The sequence below is a fragment of the Microdochium trichocladiopsis genome (assembly GCF_020744255.1).
Source record: "Microdochium trichocladiopsis strain MPI-CAGE-CH-0230 chromosome Unknown B0I36scaffold_7, whole genome shotgun sequence".
Classification (NCBI taxonomy): domain Eukaryota; kingdom Fungi; phylum Ascomycota; class Sordariomycetes; order Xylariales; family Microdochiaceae; genus Microdochium; species Microdochium trichocladiopsis.
The window spans coordinates 1,664,355-1,682,084 of record NW_025763550.1 but is presented as its reverse complement, the minus strand read 5'-3'; the positions used below and the strand labels follow the sequence as shown (position 1 = coordinate 1,682,084).

The 17,730-nt window shown below is 57.3% G+C and overlaps 6 protein-coding genes across 6 annotated transcripts; 3 read left to right on the top strand and 3 right to left on the bottom strand.

The window, feature by feature from the left end:
- Window positions 1-2,115: 2,115 nt before the first annotated feature.
- On the top strand, window positions 2,116-4,047 carry B0I36DRAFT_246235 (lysophospholipase-like protein; the record flags this gene model as incomplete). Its single annotated transcript, XM_046150215.1, has 1 exon — window positions 2,116-4,047. One exon carries the CDS (start codon window positions 2,116-2,118, stop codon window positions 4,045-4,047), a length of 1,932 nt encoding a protein of 643 aa, XP_046010494.1.
- Window positions 4,048-4,882: 835 nt separating this feature from the next.
- Window positions 4,883-8,606, top strand: B0I36DRAFT_364865 (uncharacterized protein; the record flags this gene model as incomplete). Its single annotated transcript, XM_046159047.1, has 2 exons — window positions 4,883-7,968; window positions 8,024-8,606. The coding sequence occupies 2 exons, from the start codon at window positions 4,883-4,885 to the stop codon at window positions 8,604-8,606; spliced, it is 3,669 nt and encodes a 1,222-aa protein (XP_046010493.1).
- Window positions 8,607-9,347: 741 nt separating this feature from the next.
- On the top strand, window positions 9,348-11,655 carry B0I36DRAFT_375437 (cation efflux protein; the record flags this gene model as incomplete). Its single annotated transcript, XM_046160368.1, has 2 exons — window positions 9,348-9,371; window positions 9,847-11,655. The coding sequence occupies 2 exons, from the start codon at window positions 9,348-9,350 to the stop codon at window positions 11,653-11,655; spliced, it is 1,833 nt and encodes a 610-aa protein (XP_046010492.1).
- A 1,105-nt stretch (window positions 11,656-12,760) lies between these two features.
- B0I36DRAFT_327658 (uncharacterized protein) lies at window positions 12,761-13,302 on the bottom strand. The gene has a single exon (XM_046154500.1). It carries the CDS (start codon window positions 13,290-13,292, stop codon window positions 12,960-12,962), a length of 333 nt encoding a protein of 110 aa, XP_046010491.1. The 5' UTR covers window positions 13,293-13,302; the 3' UTR covers window positions 12,761-12,959.
- A 1,112-nt stretch (window positions 13,303-14,414) lies between these two features.
- On the bottom strand, window positions 14,415-15,104 carry B0I36DRAFT_432908 (uncharacterized protein; the record flags this gene model as incomplete). Its single annotated transcript, XM_046162648.1, has 1 exon — window positions 14,415-15,104. Exon 1 carries the CDS (start codon window positions 14,817-14,819, stop codon window positions 14,415-14,417), a length of 405 nt encoding a protein of 134 aa, XP_046010490.1. The 5' UTR covers window positions 14,820-15,104.
- A 378-nt stretch (window positions 15,105-15,482) lies between these two features.
- B0I36DRAFT_327656 (uncharacterized protein) lies at window positions 15,483-16,414 on the bottom strand. The gene is made up of 2 exons (XM_046154499.1): window positions 15,571-16,414; window positions 15,483-15,546 (listed from the first exon to the last, which is right to left on the bottom strand). Exon 1 carries the CDS (start codon window positions 16,137-16,139, stop codon window positions 15,756-15,758), a length of 384 nt encoding a protein of 127 aa, XP_046010489.1. The 5' UTR covers window positions 16,140-16,414; the 3' UTR covers window positions 15,483-15,546; window positions 15,571-15,755.
- Between the last annotated feature and the right edge of the window lie 1,316 nt (window positions 16,415-17,730).

Sequence of the window (17,730 nt, the reverse complement as noted above, 5' to 3'; positions counted from 1 at the left end):
GTACATAGTCTGCGCGTAGCATATCGAAACGCAGCTGACCGATGTTAAAGCTGCCGAAACCATGCAGCATAGAGACTTTGGTCGCTTTCTGCCACTGAAAGTCTGGCTCGTCGGTGTGGTTGGCAATGACTAATGGTGGCGCTGGGGCAGGTGTTGAGGCTCAGCCAGTGCTTTGAAACTGCGGCTGACTCGAGGATATGCTCCGTAGAACAGCTGGCGGCCATAATGCCGGGAGATATTATGGATGTCGCAATCAAAGTCGGATATATATTGTCACCTAGCGGAGGCTGTTCGGCTCTGGTTGTGGCAGTCTGCATCATTGGCGGTATACTATAGGTCTTTCGAAAGTCCTTGACTCAAATTGACACGGCACTTGCCGGCAGGATCGCGCTTCTCCCACAAGGAATGTCTTCAGAACAGACGTTTTGCTGCGGGAGCTGGCAGCAGTACTGGCCCTAACTTATTGAGGGATCTCATGGACACGTTGTTTGCGCGTGTTGTTGTTGTTGGGTGAGAAGTCGCTACACGAAGCCGGCACGGCAGTACGTAATCACAAAAGCGATGCCCTTTGTGCAACAGTTCCTGACCACGCGGAATCGGCCAAGGTCGCCGGCCTGGTTGGACAATGCTCGATCTGTATAGGAAGCTGTGGAGCAAAAGCTTGGAGGGGCGGGGGTGAGTATCATAAGCAGCAATCCACGGCAGAGTTGATCAAGATGGAGGGCAGAAAGGCGTAGGCAGACATCGGATCAGTCGTGGAAACACAGTGTTGTGTCCTGCATTCGCTCCTTCCTATATTGCCTGGCTGCTGTCTTCTAGCTTAGTCTGATGTCACCAAGTACGTACCTTTGGCGTCGTCAAGCTTGCCCAGGTGGGCCAGAGCCTCAGCCTCAACGCTCGTCCGTCGTCCTGCTGCTGGGCTCTCTGAGGTGGTGGCACAGGTGTGCTTTTGTTTGGCTCACTGCACCGGAAAGTCATCCACAAGACATGATCGAATCGCGTTTCGCATTGCCTTCGAGCCAATGTTCCCTGGCCTGTCCCGGGCGGGGCACCGAGTCTTCACTGTCCAGCGTGCCCATTTTGACCATGTCTTGCGCGGTCATGCCGGATCGTCGTCGTCGTCGTCGTCGTCAAGAGAGAGGGCGACTAACACGATAAAACCAGCCACGCGAGGGCATCAGGCAGTGCCCGGATGAGCCGGCGACTCAGGCAGCGGCAGTGCTGATTGGCGAGGTGGGCGGGCGGGCACATCTGCAAGGGGCTGTGCTGTAAAGCAACATCGGCCCATGTCTTGGCTGCCGTTCACGCCGACGTCCGCAGGGCTGGCTCGCTCTCGCGCTCATCAAGGCGCGTCATACGGCAATACTCAGGCAGAAACACCACTGCTGGTTGCCTCCCACAGGCCATGCCTTTGTCGCCATGTCTGTGGCTGCAATCCCTCCTACCTGGCGTGGGCATTTGTCTGAGCACGCGCTCGCATGAAAAACAGCATTTGTCTGTGGCGACCCTAGCCCGCCAGCCGCCCCGCCAATATCGACGTGCTAATCGCGCGTGATCGTCAGGGCGTCTCGGGCTCACCTGTAAATGCCGTGACTGGGATCATGCAACAACCGTGCGTCGGCGTGCTGGCCTCTCGCAGTCCAAGCCTACTTCTTGCCTGCGTCATAGCCAACAGCTCCAGCTAATATGCGCGTGCGTCCGACACTCCCGCCCGCCAAGCAGTGGTGATGATTACTACTGCCTCCAGCCGGTAGCCTACCAGGGGGCACTGCCTGTCTCGTGTGTCTTATTTTTCCGCTCCGCCTTGCCGATCCCTCTCACCTTGTCAACAAGCGCATTGCTCACGTCGCACAGCCCGCAGTCATTCTCATTCGTTCCTTCAAGGTTTGCCTCAGCAGTGCCTTACTTTCCAGCCCTGGAGTCTTCCGCGAGAACGCCCCATACGTCTGGCACGCGTGGAGGCACCCATCTTTAGCCAGCTATCCCTGTTGAGGTGAACTCCGACCGGTCACCATTCCCAACCCGCCTGTCGCTCACTTGATATTAAAGGCACCGCGCCCAGTTCGGCCCGCCCTATCGTTCTTCCCGGGGGTTTCATATCCCGCCATATCCAACATGCTGCTCTCAGCCTCCCTACTTGCTTTCGTCTCGAGTGTCCTGGCGGCCGCTGGCCCGGGGCACGCTGGCGAGCTCTCCCGACGTGCCGCGCCGGATAGCCCGTCTGGTAGCTACCCGCCTGCCAATGTTGACTGTCCCAGCACTCGCCCTACCATCCGCGCGGCCGACTCTCTCTCACAGGCGGAGCGAGACTGGCTCAGGGAGCGTAGGCCTAAGACTGTCCAGCCCATGATCGACTTGTTGAGGCGCGGCAACATCCCGGATTTCGATGCAGAGGGCTTCATCAACAACCATGCCAACAACTTCTCCGTAATCCCCAATATCGGCATCGCCGTATCTGGTGGTGGCTACCGAGCGCTCATGAATGGTGCAGGCTTCATTGCTGCTGCAGACAGCCGCGAGGCCGGGTCGACTGGTGCCGGCCAGATCGGTGGTCTCCTCCAGGCCGCTACTTATGTCTCGGCTCTTTCGGGCGGTGGCTGGCTCGTTGGCTCCATCTATGCCAACAACTACACCACTGTCACTCGGCTTCGTGACGGCTCTCCCGACTCGTCCGTGTGGAAGTTTGAAGATAGTATCCTGGGAGGCCCGGACGAGCCGGGCGTGTCAATCCTTAACACGGCAGGCTACTGGTCAGACCTTGTGGACAATGTGGACGACAAGCGCGACGCTGGTTACGCAGTTTCCTTGACCGACCCTTGGGGCCGTGCTCTATCCTACCAGCTCATCAATGCGACCCAAGGAGGTCCCGCATACACCCTCTCTTCCATTGCGAATGACGAGCGCTTTGCTAATGCCGACACCCCTTTCCCCATCATTGTAACCGTGGAGAGGGCGCCCGGCAATGACAATCTGGCTTTGAACAACAGCGTCGTCGAGTTCAACCCCTACGAGATGGGCACCTTTGATCCCACGTTCTACGGCTTTGCGCCGACTAGATATCTTGGATCACAGTTCAACCGTGGTGAGATCAACAGCACTGGCCACTGTGTCCGTGGACTGGATCAGCTTGGATTTGTCATGGGCACCAGCAGCAGTCTATTCAACTACGCTCTGATCGAGCTGACCAATAGCAATGGCGAGTCTGAGGTCCCCACCGTTGTCCTCAACATGGTTGAGGGCATCTTGGAGACTATCAGCGGCGAGAGTAACGATGTCGCCGTGTGGGAGCCTAACCCATTCCGTGGCTACCACCCTGGCATCAATCGCAATGCCAACCGAGAGTCTCTGATCCTGGTGGATGGTGGCATGGCCCTCGAGAATATCCCTCTCCAGCCGGTCATCCAGCCCATGCGCGCTGTAGATGTGGTATTCGCCGTCGACTCATCCGCCGACACAGAGTACTATTGGCCCAACGGTACTGCTCTCCGCGCCACATACGAGCGAAGCAAACAAGACGTCGCCAATGGAACCAATTTCCCAGCGGTGCCTGGTGCCAACACGTTCATCAACCTTGGTCTGAACAGGCGGCCGACCTTCTTCGGCTGTGATGTTTCGGAATTTCGGGGTGGTCATGTTCCTCCTCTGATCGTGTATGTGCCCAATGCCCCATACACAATCAACAGCAACATCTCCACCTTCCAGATGTCGACGGAGGTCGAGGAGAAGCTCCGGATTATTCAGAACGGATGGAATGTTGCAACCATGGGCAATGATACGGTGGAGTCTGACTGGACTACTTGCCTGTCCTGTGCGGTCTTGAGCCGCAGTCTCCAGCGCACCGGCACCACCATCCCCGCGGCCTGTAATACCTGCTTCCAGCGTCACTGCTGGAACGGGACGGAGAACGAGGCTACACCCACTGCCGAGCCGACTTTTATCATCGGCGATGCGGCTGCTACTGCCAACCCTCAGAACGCCGGCGTGACGTTGCGCACATCGAGCATGAGTCTCGCCGTTGCTGTCCTCGCCGCGCTCTTCCTCGCCTAGATGGGTCAAGAAGGCCTTAGGTCCAGTGCCACAATTTCGAAGAGTTGGGGAGAATGCTTGGAGGACAATTAACTTTGATACCCATTTTGCATCATAATATCAGTACCCATGCACTACACAAGTCAATCATGCCAGCTGTCCGTGATTGCAAAGGCTACCTATACTGTGTTCAGTCCACAAAGACTGGTGCTCGTGCCCCTATTCAGTACCATCCGTGACTTCCCCACCAAGAGGTGCCATGGCCTCTGAGTGACCAACGTCTGCAGTAGGTCGGCATTTGTGATGTGAATTGTTGGCGACAAGATGTGCGATGATCTTCACGACAAGCCCTCGCGGAATCATGGTGGGGCTAGAGGAGGTTGATTGGGCAGGGGCGGAGATGGGCGCCGGATAGGGGGGGACGCGTTGCCGCCCAGCAACCAACGTGATGTTTACCCGAATGTTTTTGACTTGCCTGATGTGGATAGCTCAAGGCAGGCAGCACGCCGCCCAACCCGGACCCATGCACAATCTGTCGAGACTTGCTTAATTGCGGCTGCTAATTGTCGACAACTCTGCCCTTCTCTGACGTTGCTTCACTTCAAGGTAAGAGTGGTGCAGCAGCCTCGACGCGTACCTTCGACACACACCGCGACATCGACAGCCAGCCATACTCCAGTCCCTTGTTTGGCCCGGGCTTTTGCATCTTCTGTTTGCATCCATCTAGACGTGGCATACACGTTGTAATGCCTTCCACTGCGACAGAATAACTCCCCCCTGGCGACATCTCTACACATCCGCCACCAGAAAGAACCACCCTTTCCACAGCAACAACCACGCGTACCTTCCTTCCACCATGGAGGTCGCCAGCCCGCCGAAGCGGATGACGCGTGCGCGCGGCGCCCGAGTCGTGCCCGCGCTGTCACAAACCAAGATCTTGAATAAGCCGTCTGCCGCAGTCGCCGCCCGCACATCTGCCAAGCGCAAGACGCGTCCCGACGATACCGAGGATGAGCTCCAGCAGACAGACAGCGAGCAGCCCAAGACCATGAACAGAGTGCCGCGTTTGCGCACGCGGGCGAGGAAGACCGCCGAGGCCGAGGCCTCCACGGTTGTCGAGCCTGCACCAGCCGAGATAACGACAGCAACAACGACTGCTTCTACCTCGGCTGCCACCGCCAAACCTGCTGCACGCACCAGGACACGGAAGGTGGTGGCTGCTTCGGCAACACAGCCAGCCAAAGCGCCGGAGCCTGCGCCAAGGACGACACGCACGCGTGTGCGAAAACCAGCGACCACGGACGAGCAGAGCGACAATGAGGCTCTTGCCGCACCCGGCCATACTCCCAAAAAGGCTACGAGGAAGAGAGCGGTGTCAACCACAAAGCAGCCCGAGGTTGGCACGATAACGACTCTCGTGCCCACGACGAATCCCACGCCGGGCCTGAAATCCAACTTCTCTCGGCCTGCTTCCAGGCTCGGAGGTACTACTAAGAAGTCAGTGTCGTTCGAGGAGCCCGAGAAGGAAAACATGGTCCCCGTGGCCACGACAACGACCACGAAAGCCAAGACAGCCGAGCCCAAGGCAGCCACAGCAACCGGTATGCGGGCGCGACCTGTCCGCAAAACGACGACAGTCCCGGCAAGGACGACACGGACGTCAACCAGGACAGCACCGGCCACCGCGAAGAAACCCCTAAGCCCTAAGAAGGATGGAGCGAACCGTCCCCTGTCCAGATGTGACGAGAGCTCGGACGACGAGCTAGCTACTCATGAGAAGACACCTATGAAGCCGCTCATGAAGAGCCCCGTCAAGCCACCCGCCAGCTTGCGTAGGCCGGAGCACAAATTGTCAGAGGACGAGAACGCCTTTGCTCCTTCTGAGAACATCATGACAGCTTCGGTCATGCGTAGTCCTGCTCGTAGACCGCCAGCTTCGCCATGGAAGGAATCGATGAAGTCCCCCGCCAAGAAGATCGAGTCGGTTCCATTCGACCTGTCGGGATCGACTGCAGAAGGAGAGGCTCCCACCTCGCCATCAAAGACGTCTATGCTCCAATCTCCAGCGAAGCGGCCACAAGTACCGATCAAGGCATTCCAGATGAGCTCGAATGAAGGTCCCCTTGCCCCTCATTCTCCCGTGAAGCGCTCGCTTTTTGGTTCTCCCGCTAAGCGTGGTGCCGGGGCACCGTTCAAGAGCCTTAGCCACGAGCCACTTGGGCTGGCGAAGAAGAGGGAGACCCCAGTCAAGGAGTCCTCTCCCGTGGAAGAGACAGGGCCAGCCCTTCCTGAGCAGATCCTTGAAGTCATAGAGGTACAACAAGGCGAACTTGAGGTCCGTGATGAGGAAGAGGCAGATTCTTCATCTCTTGACCACATTGCCCTCGACCAGCAGATCGAGCTGGAGCTATCCACACAGCTTGCCTTCCCCGGTAGACTATCAGCCGTTCTCCCCCGGCACGCGGATCCAGCCCTCAAGGAGAAGCCGGCACACGCTCCCTCCGATGCCCACACCGAAGAGGCTGTTCAGGCTGCCATCGAGCAGAAGCCCCTCGTTGAGAGCACACCGGAAGATCCCATGGATCTCGACGAGATGAACACAGACGAAGCCATCACAACAGGACAGCCGGGCAGAGCTCGCAGTCTTTCGCCCATGAAGGCGGTTACCAACCCGATGTTCAGGCTTCGCGCAAAAGATCTGGATGACCAGTACATGTCTGAGTCTGAGGACGAGCTCGCGACCAGCGGTAAGACGGGTTCCAAGTTCCAGGACACGACCACGGTCGACTTTGACAACGTGCCTGCGACGCCGACTCCTGCAGCCATCAGGACTCCTCGCAGTGGTCTGCCGTCAAGCGCAGCCAAGGCGGCTAGTCGCGCAATCCGATCTGTCTCAAGAGGCACCAAGCACGGCTTCACTCCACTGGCTGCCCAGTTCAGCGACTGGAGGGCCTCAAGCCCTTCCAAACTGAAGCAGCAACAGAAAGCACCTGCCTCGCCAGCTACTACAGATGAAGACCTCTCACTGGTCTCGGACGACTCATCGCCACGCGCGCAAGGCTCGCCTGCCAACGGCCACTTCTTTGAGGACGAGATGAAGATTCGTGCTGATATGGAGATGGAGGCAATGATTGAGGCCGATCTCGCCGCGGGCTACAGCGATGACTCAATGCTGGACGACATGATGGACATCACAAACGAAGACGTTGAGCTTGCTGCCGAAGCAAATGAGATGTCTCTCATGGATGACGCCGAGGTTAAGGCCAAAACGAGCGGAATTTCACAAGATGACACCGCCTCCGAGGCCAGCCAAGAATATGGCGACGAGAACGCAGTGCCTATAGACCCTGCCTTGATGAACGCCGACAACGCACAATCTACTCCTGTCACACCCGCTCGTCCCGTCATGAGGACTTTCCACACGACATCCAAGGTGCCGCTGAAGCCGGCCGACGACACGCCCCCAGCACGAAACCAGGCACGCAGCTTCAGCGCGTCAAAGGCGGGTCCTAAACGGCCCGAGATGCCCGCCAGGAACGCGACTGTCATCTCGTATTCTCCTACAAAAGAACAAACAATGGAGGAAGGCGAGCTCGCGCAGCCCGTCACTCCTGGCAAGGCGGACTCTTGGTCAATGGTCGGAACGCCTGCCCGAACACCCAGACGGGACCTCAACACGGACCTTCTGCGCGGAGCGGTCGTCTTTGTCGATGTCCACACGAGCGAGGGCGCAGACGCTAGTGCTGTCTTTGTCGAGCTCTTGACCCAGATGGGTGCTCGCTGCGTGAAGACGTGGACCTGGAACCCCAGCCATGATGGAACGGGCGAGTCCAAGATTGGCATCACTCACGTCGTCTACAAGGACGGTGGAAAGCGTACCATGGAGAAGGTCCGGGAGAGCAACGGCGTCGTCCAATGTGTCGGCGTCGGCTGGGTCCTTGAGTAAGTTGTCGTGTCTTTCTGGAGTCCATGTCTATTGCTAACGCTTTCATCGCAGCTGCGAGAAGCACAACCAATGGGTTGATGAGTCGACGCACTACATCGACACCTCGCTCATCCCCCGCGGCGGCCGCAACCGCCGCAAGAGCATGGAGCCCAAGGCGCTTGCGAACGTGAACGGCGCGTTGGTGACTCCTATGAAGAACAACGCGGCCGCTCCGCGAGAATGCATGACAGCACCCAGCAATCAGATGAACAGGCGCGAAAGTTCGCTCTGGATGAGATCGCCATCGGATATGGACGAGGATGAGGACGCACCTGGCGAGGCAGACGACTGGCGCCCGGACGTGAGCAGTATCCTCACACCTGTGCCCAAGACCCCGGCGCCTGAAGCTGTTGCCAGATATGCAATGGATGTCACGCCCGGCTCGTCCTCAGCCGACGATGATTCATCCATCGGCCGAGAGCCGCTTCACATGCAGACTTGTCCTCCCAAGCAGTCTACGATGTACAGCATGGGTGCAAACATCTTGGGCCACCGCAAGGACGAGACAGTCATGATGCGGCTCATGGCCGCGCGCCGCAAGAGCCTGCAGTTTGCGCCAAAGGTCGCCAGCCCGCTTTCCAAGGCTTGGTATTAGGGCTGAGGGGTTGGGCAAGGGTGTCTCGGTAATGAGACAATGAATCGGTTGATTCGTGCATGGGGAAATGGTGTTTCTGGCGCGTTGATTTACTCTGCCTCGTTTTCATGTCCATGGTTCACACACAGACTGTACCATACCCATTAGCATTTGGCATTATGCATCATTATCACGGCCGTTCAGGCTCGGGTCAACCTGCACAAGCATTCACACTTCATTGAAGCGGTAGCTTTTACTGATCCTAATTACGAGTTGTTGCTTCGGCAGTTGCGGATGGTGTTTCGGCAATGGCGGACCCCTGTGCATGATTGCCTGGAATGCTAGAACCTAGTTTGCCGTGAGCCACAGGCCTCCTCCTGCGAGGAATGATATTTGTTTTGCGGTTGGCAGTTGGGAGAGCGCTTGTTTGTCACTGTGCCACAAGCAATCGAGCTGTGTCTTGTGTCATGCTGTGCCCGATGAGCAAGACATTGCGGCTACATGATGCGATTCTTGTGCTGCGCGCGAGCCGAGCGGGCCAGGGCCCGTGGAGCAGCAGATAATTACTTTGTTCGGCCAGGCAAAGCGGTCTTTGGAAGGAAAGGAAAAAAAAAAAAAGGGTTGCGCACTGATGTCGTAACCCAGCAGGCACATCTGGTGGAAGTGAGCGGACATTTCTTGTCGACGGGCTCGCCAGGCTGCGTCATCAGTCATGGGCAGGCGAGGCCAGCCGAAGACCGGCCCCATCCCCCGCAGCGCACCATGCGAACCGAGCTGAGTCAGCAGGTGCACGGAGAAGATCTCGGCCCCCCGACCCACTGAAAGCGCCCACGCCCGCTGCACCCGGTCTTGTGGGTCCTGCGCAGGGCGTTCGCCGTCCAGAATACAGCGTAATTAACTTTGCGTCGTGCGATGGCGAATGCGCCCCTTCTCCCTCCTCACAGCCGCCTCGCAGGGTGGTCGAGCTTTTCCGTTTTTCTGCCCAGCGCCTGCCAACAACGACGATAGCATCAGCCTTGGCTGACGACTGCCTCACGACGACGCCTGTGGCTTCCCCTGTCGCTCTGCCAAGTGTCGACTTGCTCCCTCCTCCGATCCGACTGCTCCGTTGTTTACCACTGCGCAGCACGATCGTGGACTGCGACTGCGACAGCTTCCCTTTTCCCAACCCCGACACCGTTCAGCAGATTCAACCGCCGACGCGCCCGTGTGGGCCACCCGATCGCCCAAGATGCAGCTCCCTCGCCTGAAATGGGACAAGTCGACCAAGATCAGCATCATGCTGGCCATCGATGTCGTCTTCTTCATTGTCGAACTCGGCACCGGCTTCTGGGTCCACTCCCTCGCCCTCATGGCCGACGCCTTCCACATGCTCAACGACATCATCTCGCTCGTCATCGGCCTCTGGGCCGTCAAGGCCGCAAAGAACCCCAGCACCGACCGCTACTCGTACGGCTGGCTGCGCGCAGAGATCCTCGGTGCCTTCTTCAATGCCGTCTTCCTCATCGCCCTCTGCGTCTCCATCATCCTCGAGGCCATCACCCGTCTGGTTGAGCCGCCGGAGATTACCAACCCCGAGCTCATCCTGATTGTGGGCTGCTTCGGCCTCGCGTCGAACCTGGTTGGCTTCCTTGTTCTCGGTGGCCACGGACACGACCACGGCCCCGGCGGTCACGATCACGACCATGACCACGAACACGGGCACGAGCATGCCGCCCATGACCACGACCATGCCAAGGTTCCCCGCGATCCCGTCTCCGCCGCTGAAGAGGGGCGCGGATACAGCTCGGCAGCTTTCGCAGACGACAGCGGCCCGGCCATGGATGTCCTCCCGCACGTCGCGCTCGCCAGGGCCCAGGCCGAGGCGTCCGCCGTGTCGTCCAGCATCGCCCAGCAAAAGGCCGTCAACGCGTCTCGCAAGGCCTCTGGATCTAAGAGCAGAGAGCGCCGCCGCGCAGGCAGTACTAAGCATAGCCGCCTGACCAGCATCGATGACCTCAGCATCCACCCGTCCAGCTTCCGCCAGGAGATCCTGGAGCACAGCCTGTCCAACCCGCACCTGCCCGAGCCCGACAGCGAAGACGACTCGACTGTCCACTCCCAGATTTCAGAGGAGGATTCCAACGTCGACGAGAGCTCGTCACTCATCAAGAACGGCAGTGGCAACAACCACGGTGCCATTTCGCACAGCCACTCTGGCAAGGGCAGCAGCAGCCACCACTCGCACTCGGTATCCGGCCGGTCAAGACGCGACTCGGGCGTCCACACGGAGCACAACCACAACAAGCCCAAGGACAAGCGGAAGAAGAGCCTCGGCCACGACCACGGCGACATGGGCATGAACGCCATGGTTCTGCACGTCATCGGCGACGCCCTCGGCAACGTTGGCGTCATCATCACTGCTCTCATCATCTGGCTCACCGACCTGCCTGGCAAGTTCTACGCGGACCCGGCCGTCTCCCTCTTCATCACCGCCATCATCCTCCGGTCTGCCATCCCCCTTACCAAGGCCACGTCCAAGGTGCTGCTCCAGGCCACTCCTGACCACATCGACCTCCGCGACATCAAGGACGACATCCAGAACCTGCCTGGCGTCATCAGCTGCCACCACGTCCACATCTGGCAGCTGTCCGACACCAAGGTCGTCGCATCCATGCATGTCCAGATCGAATTCCCCATCACGGAGGACGGCGGCGAGAAGTACATGAAGCTCGCCCGGCAGGCGCGCAAGTGTCTGCACGCTTACGGCATCCACAGCGCCACGATCCAGCCCGAGTTCTGCGTCGATGAGAGCTGCAAACACAGCGACGACGGCCTCGCCTCTACGTCTGCAGCCGGCGAGACTCCGCAGGTCAAGTGCGGTGCTGGTGCCGTCGAGGGTGTCGGCGACCCCGAGTCATGCCTCCTCGAATGCGTCGACAACTGCGCCGGTGACGGCTGCTGCCCAACGTCAAAGTCCAAGATGGACGGCAGCCGGAGATCGAGCTCCTCGGCGACTGCGCACGACCACGAGCACGGCGATCACGACGGGCACGACCACGGAGACCACGGCCACAGCCATGACCACTAGCCGTTGACATGGATGACGACGCCGCTGGTGCGGTCCTGGGGGCAAAGCCAGCATTGAGCCTTGCTGTTGTTGGAGGGGGTTTATACCTGCACCTACACTAATACCACATTTTGTCTGGCTCAGACCAGCAACGACACGCAAACTTTTTTCTTTTTACTTGACTCTCATGTACCCCAATCCACAAATGCAAGCTTCGATTGCTCGCCTTACTTTTCTTCCCTGCCCTTGACTATTCTTCGCTCTGGGGCCGGGGGTCACATCTGGGATGCAATGGGGACAAAGGCATATTTTACAAGTCTACTCTTTGTTTCCTTCGTTCCCTCTATGTAAGGACGGCGGCGGCCTGCTACTTCTTTTGTCATTACTTTTTTTGATTGCATCACTCATCAGTCCTGAGGAGGTCTTCAGCTCGGTTGCTGTTAAAGATGGAGAGGACATAAAATCCGGCCGGCGTTTTAGGGCTGTCTTTACTTTGTTTGTAGACACATAGGGCTTTATTCAGACAGGGACGGGGTATGAATTAAAGAAAACAGGTTCTGAAAGAAAGACGTCCTCATTGCTGGTGTGATGGCCTCGCTTTCTGGTCTAGGTGCCTTACTCGCTGATCTGCCCTGCTTCTATGTTGTGGTCTGTTCCTTGGCCAGATGGGGTCCATGTAGCGTAGACATTTTGATCAACTGCAGCTCAAGGCTCCTGCTGGGCAATGGAGGTAGTGCAACGCTCACTTGTGGCGTTAGGCAGCGCTCTACTTAGGTACGTTCATATATTTGTCCTATGCAGTACAGCAACTTAGTCTGGCCCAGAGCTCTAGACGTCCAGAGGGCAAGAGGGCAAGAGGGGGCACACTGGCTCTTCACTTGAAAGAGACGGGCCTTGGTCTTTTCTCGATGAACGATGTTATATTTGAGTATACTGCGCCCCAATCAGGTACTCCGCGACGCGAGTCCGATTCCTTATGCCGCCATCCTACAAGATATATTCCACGCGAATGTCTGTATGAATAATATGTAGGCTGCCTTAAGGAGCTGTTCCTGCGCCTCTGCACCTCTGCACCTCTGCCTCTCTGCCTCTCTGCCTCTCTGCCTCTCTGCCTCTCTGCCTCTCTGCCTCTCTGCCTCTCTGCCTCTCTATGCCGGTCCAGATTCCACTGCGATGTGCAGGGAGTCTTGCAGATGTTGCAGAAGAACTTCCGTGTAACATACATCTTCATGGCCGACTTGTACTTGACAGCCAAACCCCGCTGCTTATTCTTGGCATAAAGCCCCCCTCGGACGCGCATTGAAAGCTTTGCGATCTTCATTACGCTATGCGGGAGCGTACTTTTTGTCGGTCTGGCGACGAAGTTCCCTGCGGCGCTCTCGAGCCTCGGCCTCGAGCTGGTTCAAGAGCTCCTCGCTCATGCCGAGGTCCCCACGAACACCTTCGTTCAGTGGTGAGTGGCTGCAGAGCCCTCCGTACTGAAAAGAATCGGTTGGCCAAGGGCAGAGCTGTTCTATGACCTGCCGGTCGGTCTGCCGACACTCTGAGTGTACCGCCCAAAACCACGCCGTCAGGGTGGCCTCGAGAAGTAGGAACAAAACCCGAAGGCGAGGATCCTTGCCAGCAGCGGGGATTGGCACCCACGCGAGCGTGCCCATGTGCGCAATCTTGTAACCGTCGTCCAGTGCTTTCTTGACGTTGCTGGGGATGAGCTTGCCGTTGTGGTAGTTCTTCCAGCGGGCCCCGAGCCCTTTGTTCTTGGATTTCTCAGTCGCTGATCCGATGTAAAGGTGGACGAGCTCTGTCGACTCGCCTTTCTGCATAATGATGCAGTAAATGGCCCAACGACCGACGGATTCTGTTGGGGTATCCAGAAAGAAGTCCAGTTCTGGCGGTTCCTCCGCCATGACAGCGTATAGAAAGCTGTCGCAGATTTGGATGTTGGCCTAGTTAACGGCCTCCGCAAGGACAGCTTTGTCAGCTCTGTCGACTCACATTTCTGCATAATGATGCAGTAGACCGCCCAGCGACCAGTGGATTCTGTTAGCGTGTCCAAGAAGAAGTCGAGCTCTGGTGGCTCCTGGTGTCCCCAGATTGGCGTCCAGTGGGCTGGTATTCTTGCTGGTGACGTCCGAGTTCATTCACCTGTAAGACGCCAGGGGTGGGCCTCTTTTGCTTTGGTGGGACGGAAGAAGGACAGGATCTGGTTGATGTGGAGAGTGCTGCAGTCTGCGAGAACAAAGGCAGATGGGTGTCATAAGACGAACGTGAGGTTGGAGTGATGAAGAAGGTCAACGACGACAACCTTGGAACAAGCAAACAGACAAGCAATGCTGCTGGGCATGCCCTCCGGAGGGTTGCTCCTGCCCTTCCTGCAGTGCAATCGTGCAGAAGCGTCAACAGGGAAAGAGCGAGGAGGCAGAGGTGCAGAGGTGACGAGTCAGTATTTCAATAATAAGATAAGAATTGCGGTTTGGTCATTCGCCACGTATTCAATACTGGACGAAGCACTAAGCATTCACAGCACGATGTTGATACTAGCGGCTGACTTATGCGGAAGCTCGGCAGCAACGCAGGAGGTTGATTGTGAATGTCGTAAAATGCTTCCACTAATCCAAGTCTTTCGCCACGTTTTCATTCTTGCCCCACGGGTTGGTATTTGCCGCGAGAGCTTGTACCTCAACAAGCTAGGTCCGCAACCATGCATACTGTCGCCTGTTGCATGCGCCCATGACTACGCGTGGATCATGTTACTCGTGTGGCAGGATTCTTCCGTGATCTTAGCCTCCAGCCCGAATAGCTGCCGTGGTCGCGAAAGCCTCCACGCCGGTATTGCCGTGTTGATTGCCAAGAGCCTGCAGCATATCGCTCATGATGGCTAGGCCTCTCTCCAGGTTCTCGTTCTCACATGCAAGATCTTCCTGTTCGTGGCGGAGCTCTTGTATTTCTGTGCACTTTTCCAGTATGTCTGACAAGCGTACCTGTACTTCCGCCATGAGCTGACAGAGAAGCGCTGACCACAGCTTGGCTTGCGCTGCGAGTTCTTCCGCCTTGTCCTTCACAGTCTCGCATGCGACTCGTAGCCTCTCCGCCTTAGCTTTATTCTGGGCTCGACAACGAAGGCAGATCATGGCCAATTTAGTGTAGTCTTTACCATCGCCTCTTAAATCTGGATGATGATCCATTGCCAGTCACCTGGCTGAAGATCTTCAAGGACGGTGTCCTGGCTTCCGAGGCACCGGGCAATGATGGCCTCAAAATCGTGATCTGTCTGGTCACATGCGGATCTGGCGACTCGGCTTGTGATGCTGCCCATCTCTCCTTCTCTCTCTCTCTCTCTGTCTCTCTCGGGGTATGTTCTTGCGGCCAGTGAAGTCGAGTGGTCGACTGTGGCGGGTTGATGGTTGGTATGCCGAGAAGAAATCTGTGGCAGAAGATGATGAGGGCAGCTTCTGCGGCCCTGCTCGACTTGGCTTGACCTCAGCCGAGAAGTCATGGGGTTAGCTGCCGCAAAGATGTGTAGCATATGGCTCGTCCGATGGCAGCCTTGTCTGAAAAGATAGCACCTTCCGCCGTCGTCACTTTGCTCACTCTGCGCTTAGACTGAAGCACTTCACCCCCCTCACTACGAAGACGCAACATGGAAGTTGTGCGATTGCTCAAAGCTTGTGAAGTGGCCAGAGAGATCTTTTCGTACCTTTCCATGCAGTGAATCGTTTATCCACCACCATGCACAAAATCATGACAAGGCTCTGGTCATCCTTGCTCTGGCTCTTGCGCCAGATTCAAACCAAAACTCACTGTATGGACACCAAGAGATACACCGAGACGAGCATGAACGCTTTGAGTCATAGAGCAATCTTTCTTTGTCCATATATACGGAGACCACTAAACCCCTGTAGATCTTTGAACCTCTGAACCTCTGAACCTCTGAACCTCTGAACCTCTGAACCTCCCACTTCCGAGCCAAAGAAACTGAAGAGGAGGACGACCAAAACGTCCTCGCAGTCCTCGAGAAGATCAAGAGCCCAGTATCTCAAGAAGCACCCGTGCCTATTCCGACCAATCATCTGAATGGGCCCCCGGATTGACGCTTGCTGCGGATGCTATTCAGTATGATGTCAGGGCACCTCCGGCCATCTGCTATTTGGAAGTTTTAGGATCAGAGCTTCAAACTTGTCCTTATTGACATCCACGCGTTCGTGAAGAGACAAACCGTCGCTGGGCATTGAGTCGTTGTAGAGGTTGTGAAACTCCTCAGGCATAAGGGAGCCCATAGCGTCGAGCCAGTTGTTCCCGTACCGAAGCGTGTTGACTGCTTTCCAGAGATCATCTATGTCCTTGTCCAGCCGTGTGATGCTGACATGCAGCCGGGAATTTTCCTTCCGCAGCTGGGCGTTCTCCTCCAGCAGCTGGGTGTTGTCCTCCCGCAGTACGACTTGGTTGTGGCTAAGCTTAATATACCCGCGAGTAAGTTCCTCCTGTGCTTCATGCAGGCGAGTCATTTCCCGCCTGAGCGCTGCGGTGTCTTTTGATTGTTCCCGCGCGAGTGTCTGTGCCTCCGAGGCCTTTCTTTTGGTCTCGGCAGCCAGTCACAGAACGATATCACTGGAATCCTTGACTGAATCCTTGACTGAATCCCTAAATGGCTCTCTGATTGGAAAGACTATGTCTTTGTCGTGCATCGCCTGGATTCTCGCGGCCTCGAGACCACGCTCAGCTCTCGCGATGAGAGAATCCTGCACAGCCTCGTACACGTTGATGAACGCAGCTGTGTCCGGCCCAACGTCCCCCCTCCCCCCCCCCGGGAGTATGCTCGAAGCAATGCAGTCACATCTGCCCGAAGTGACTGCGATTCTGGTGTGCTTTCGATGTTTCCAGTGTCGAGGTACCTAAGAGCCTGTCTTGTTGCTTGAGCTTGTGAATGTGACGCCTTTCGCATAGAGTCCCCAGGCAAAGTGTTGTCTACAACAGCTCGTAGCTTCCTAGAGACGACACGGTAAATGATATCGTGCGTGGCGTTCTCAGCCTCAGTCTGAACCGCGACATCTGCACTGCCTGGTACATGACCCGCAGCGACAATACCAACGGGTAGAGGACCGGTCTGCGCTGCCTGTTCTGGTTCTGGCGCAGGTTGGTCTGCTGCCTTTGGCTTCTTGCTCAAAGGATGCTCGGCTTCGTCCCCGGGCCTCTTCGCCGGGACGCTCGACGGAACGCCTCCCGAGGCGGCTGGCGGAGCACGCGACGGAACAGTCGCCTCGTTGCTAGGGCCAGAACCCGATGCGACCTGGTTGGACGTCTGAACGGTTGGGGTGACTGCCTTGCCCTTCCCCTTTCCACCAGCGTCCTTCCCTTCATCAGCAGAGGTGACTCCGGCGCTGGCTGGCTCCTGCGTTGATGCTGGGGTGTGGTTGGGAATTCCGGCTTCCAGTCTTGGGACCTTGCGCGTGGCCTTGTCCATTCAAGGCCAGGCTAAGCCAGCCTGCTGAACGATCTCTTCAGCAGCCGCGGTAACACACCGTAGCCCTCGTCATCTGAACCGTAGATGAGCAACGCCCACAGCTTTGCCTCTGTGATGTCGTTGGGTAAGCTGACATCACCGCGCCATTTTTTCGTTTTGCCGTTCTCCCGGGCAATTCCAAGCGCAGTACGGATCTGGCCGTATACTTCTGTCCGTTGCGGAGGGGCGTTTGGCGTGATTCCTGCCAGCACCCGAATCACCTCGTCAGCATTCACCCAAGGGGGGATGCCGGTCTTCTGCAGGATGGATTGGCACCATGGCATGCCCTCCAGGTTGGCATTCAGCTCTGCCTCAGTTGGACCGGGTGTTTTCACGGCCTTGCGCTTCATAGTCAGATCCGCACTTTTCCACACGACGCCCGCCTTCATTACGCGGTCGAGGGCGTCCAGGCCGTTTCGACGCCACGACGCCCATGACGTCGCAGGTACCTCGGTATTTCCCCCGAAGTCAAAATCGCTCTGAAACCCGCTGCCCTTTGGAGCTTGTGCCGCTGGTGGCGGTGCCGGCGCAGATGATGGCTGTTTGGCGTTGCGGCCCGTTTTGGTAGCAGGCTTGCCACTTGGAGGTGTCGAAGC

Bases quoted from the DNA above. Each gene is read 5' to 3' on its own strand.
- B0I36DRAFT_327658 (XM_046154500.1), bottom strand. From the start codon at position 13,292: ATGGGCACGCTCGCGTGGGTGCCAATCCCCGCTGCTGGCAAGGATCCT.
- B0I36DRAFT_327656 (XM_046154499.1), bottom strand. From the start codon at position 16,139: ATGACTCGCCTGCATGAAGCACAGGAGGAACTTACTCGCGGGTATATT.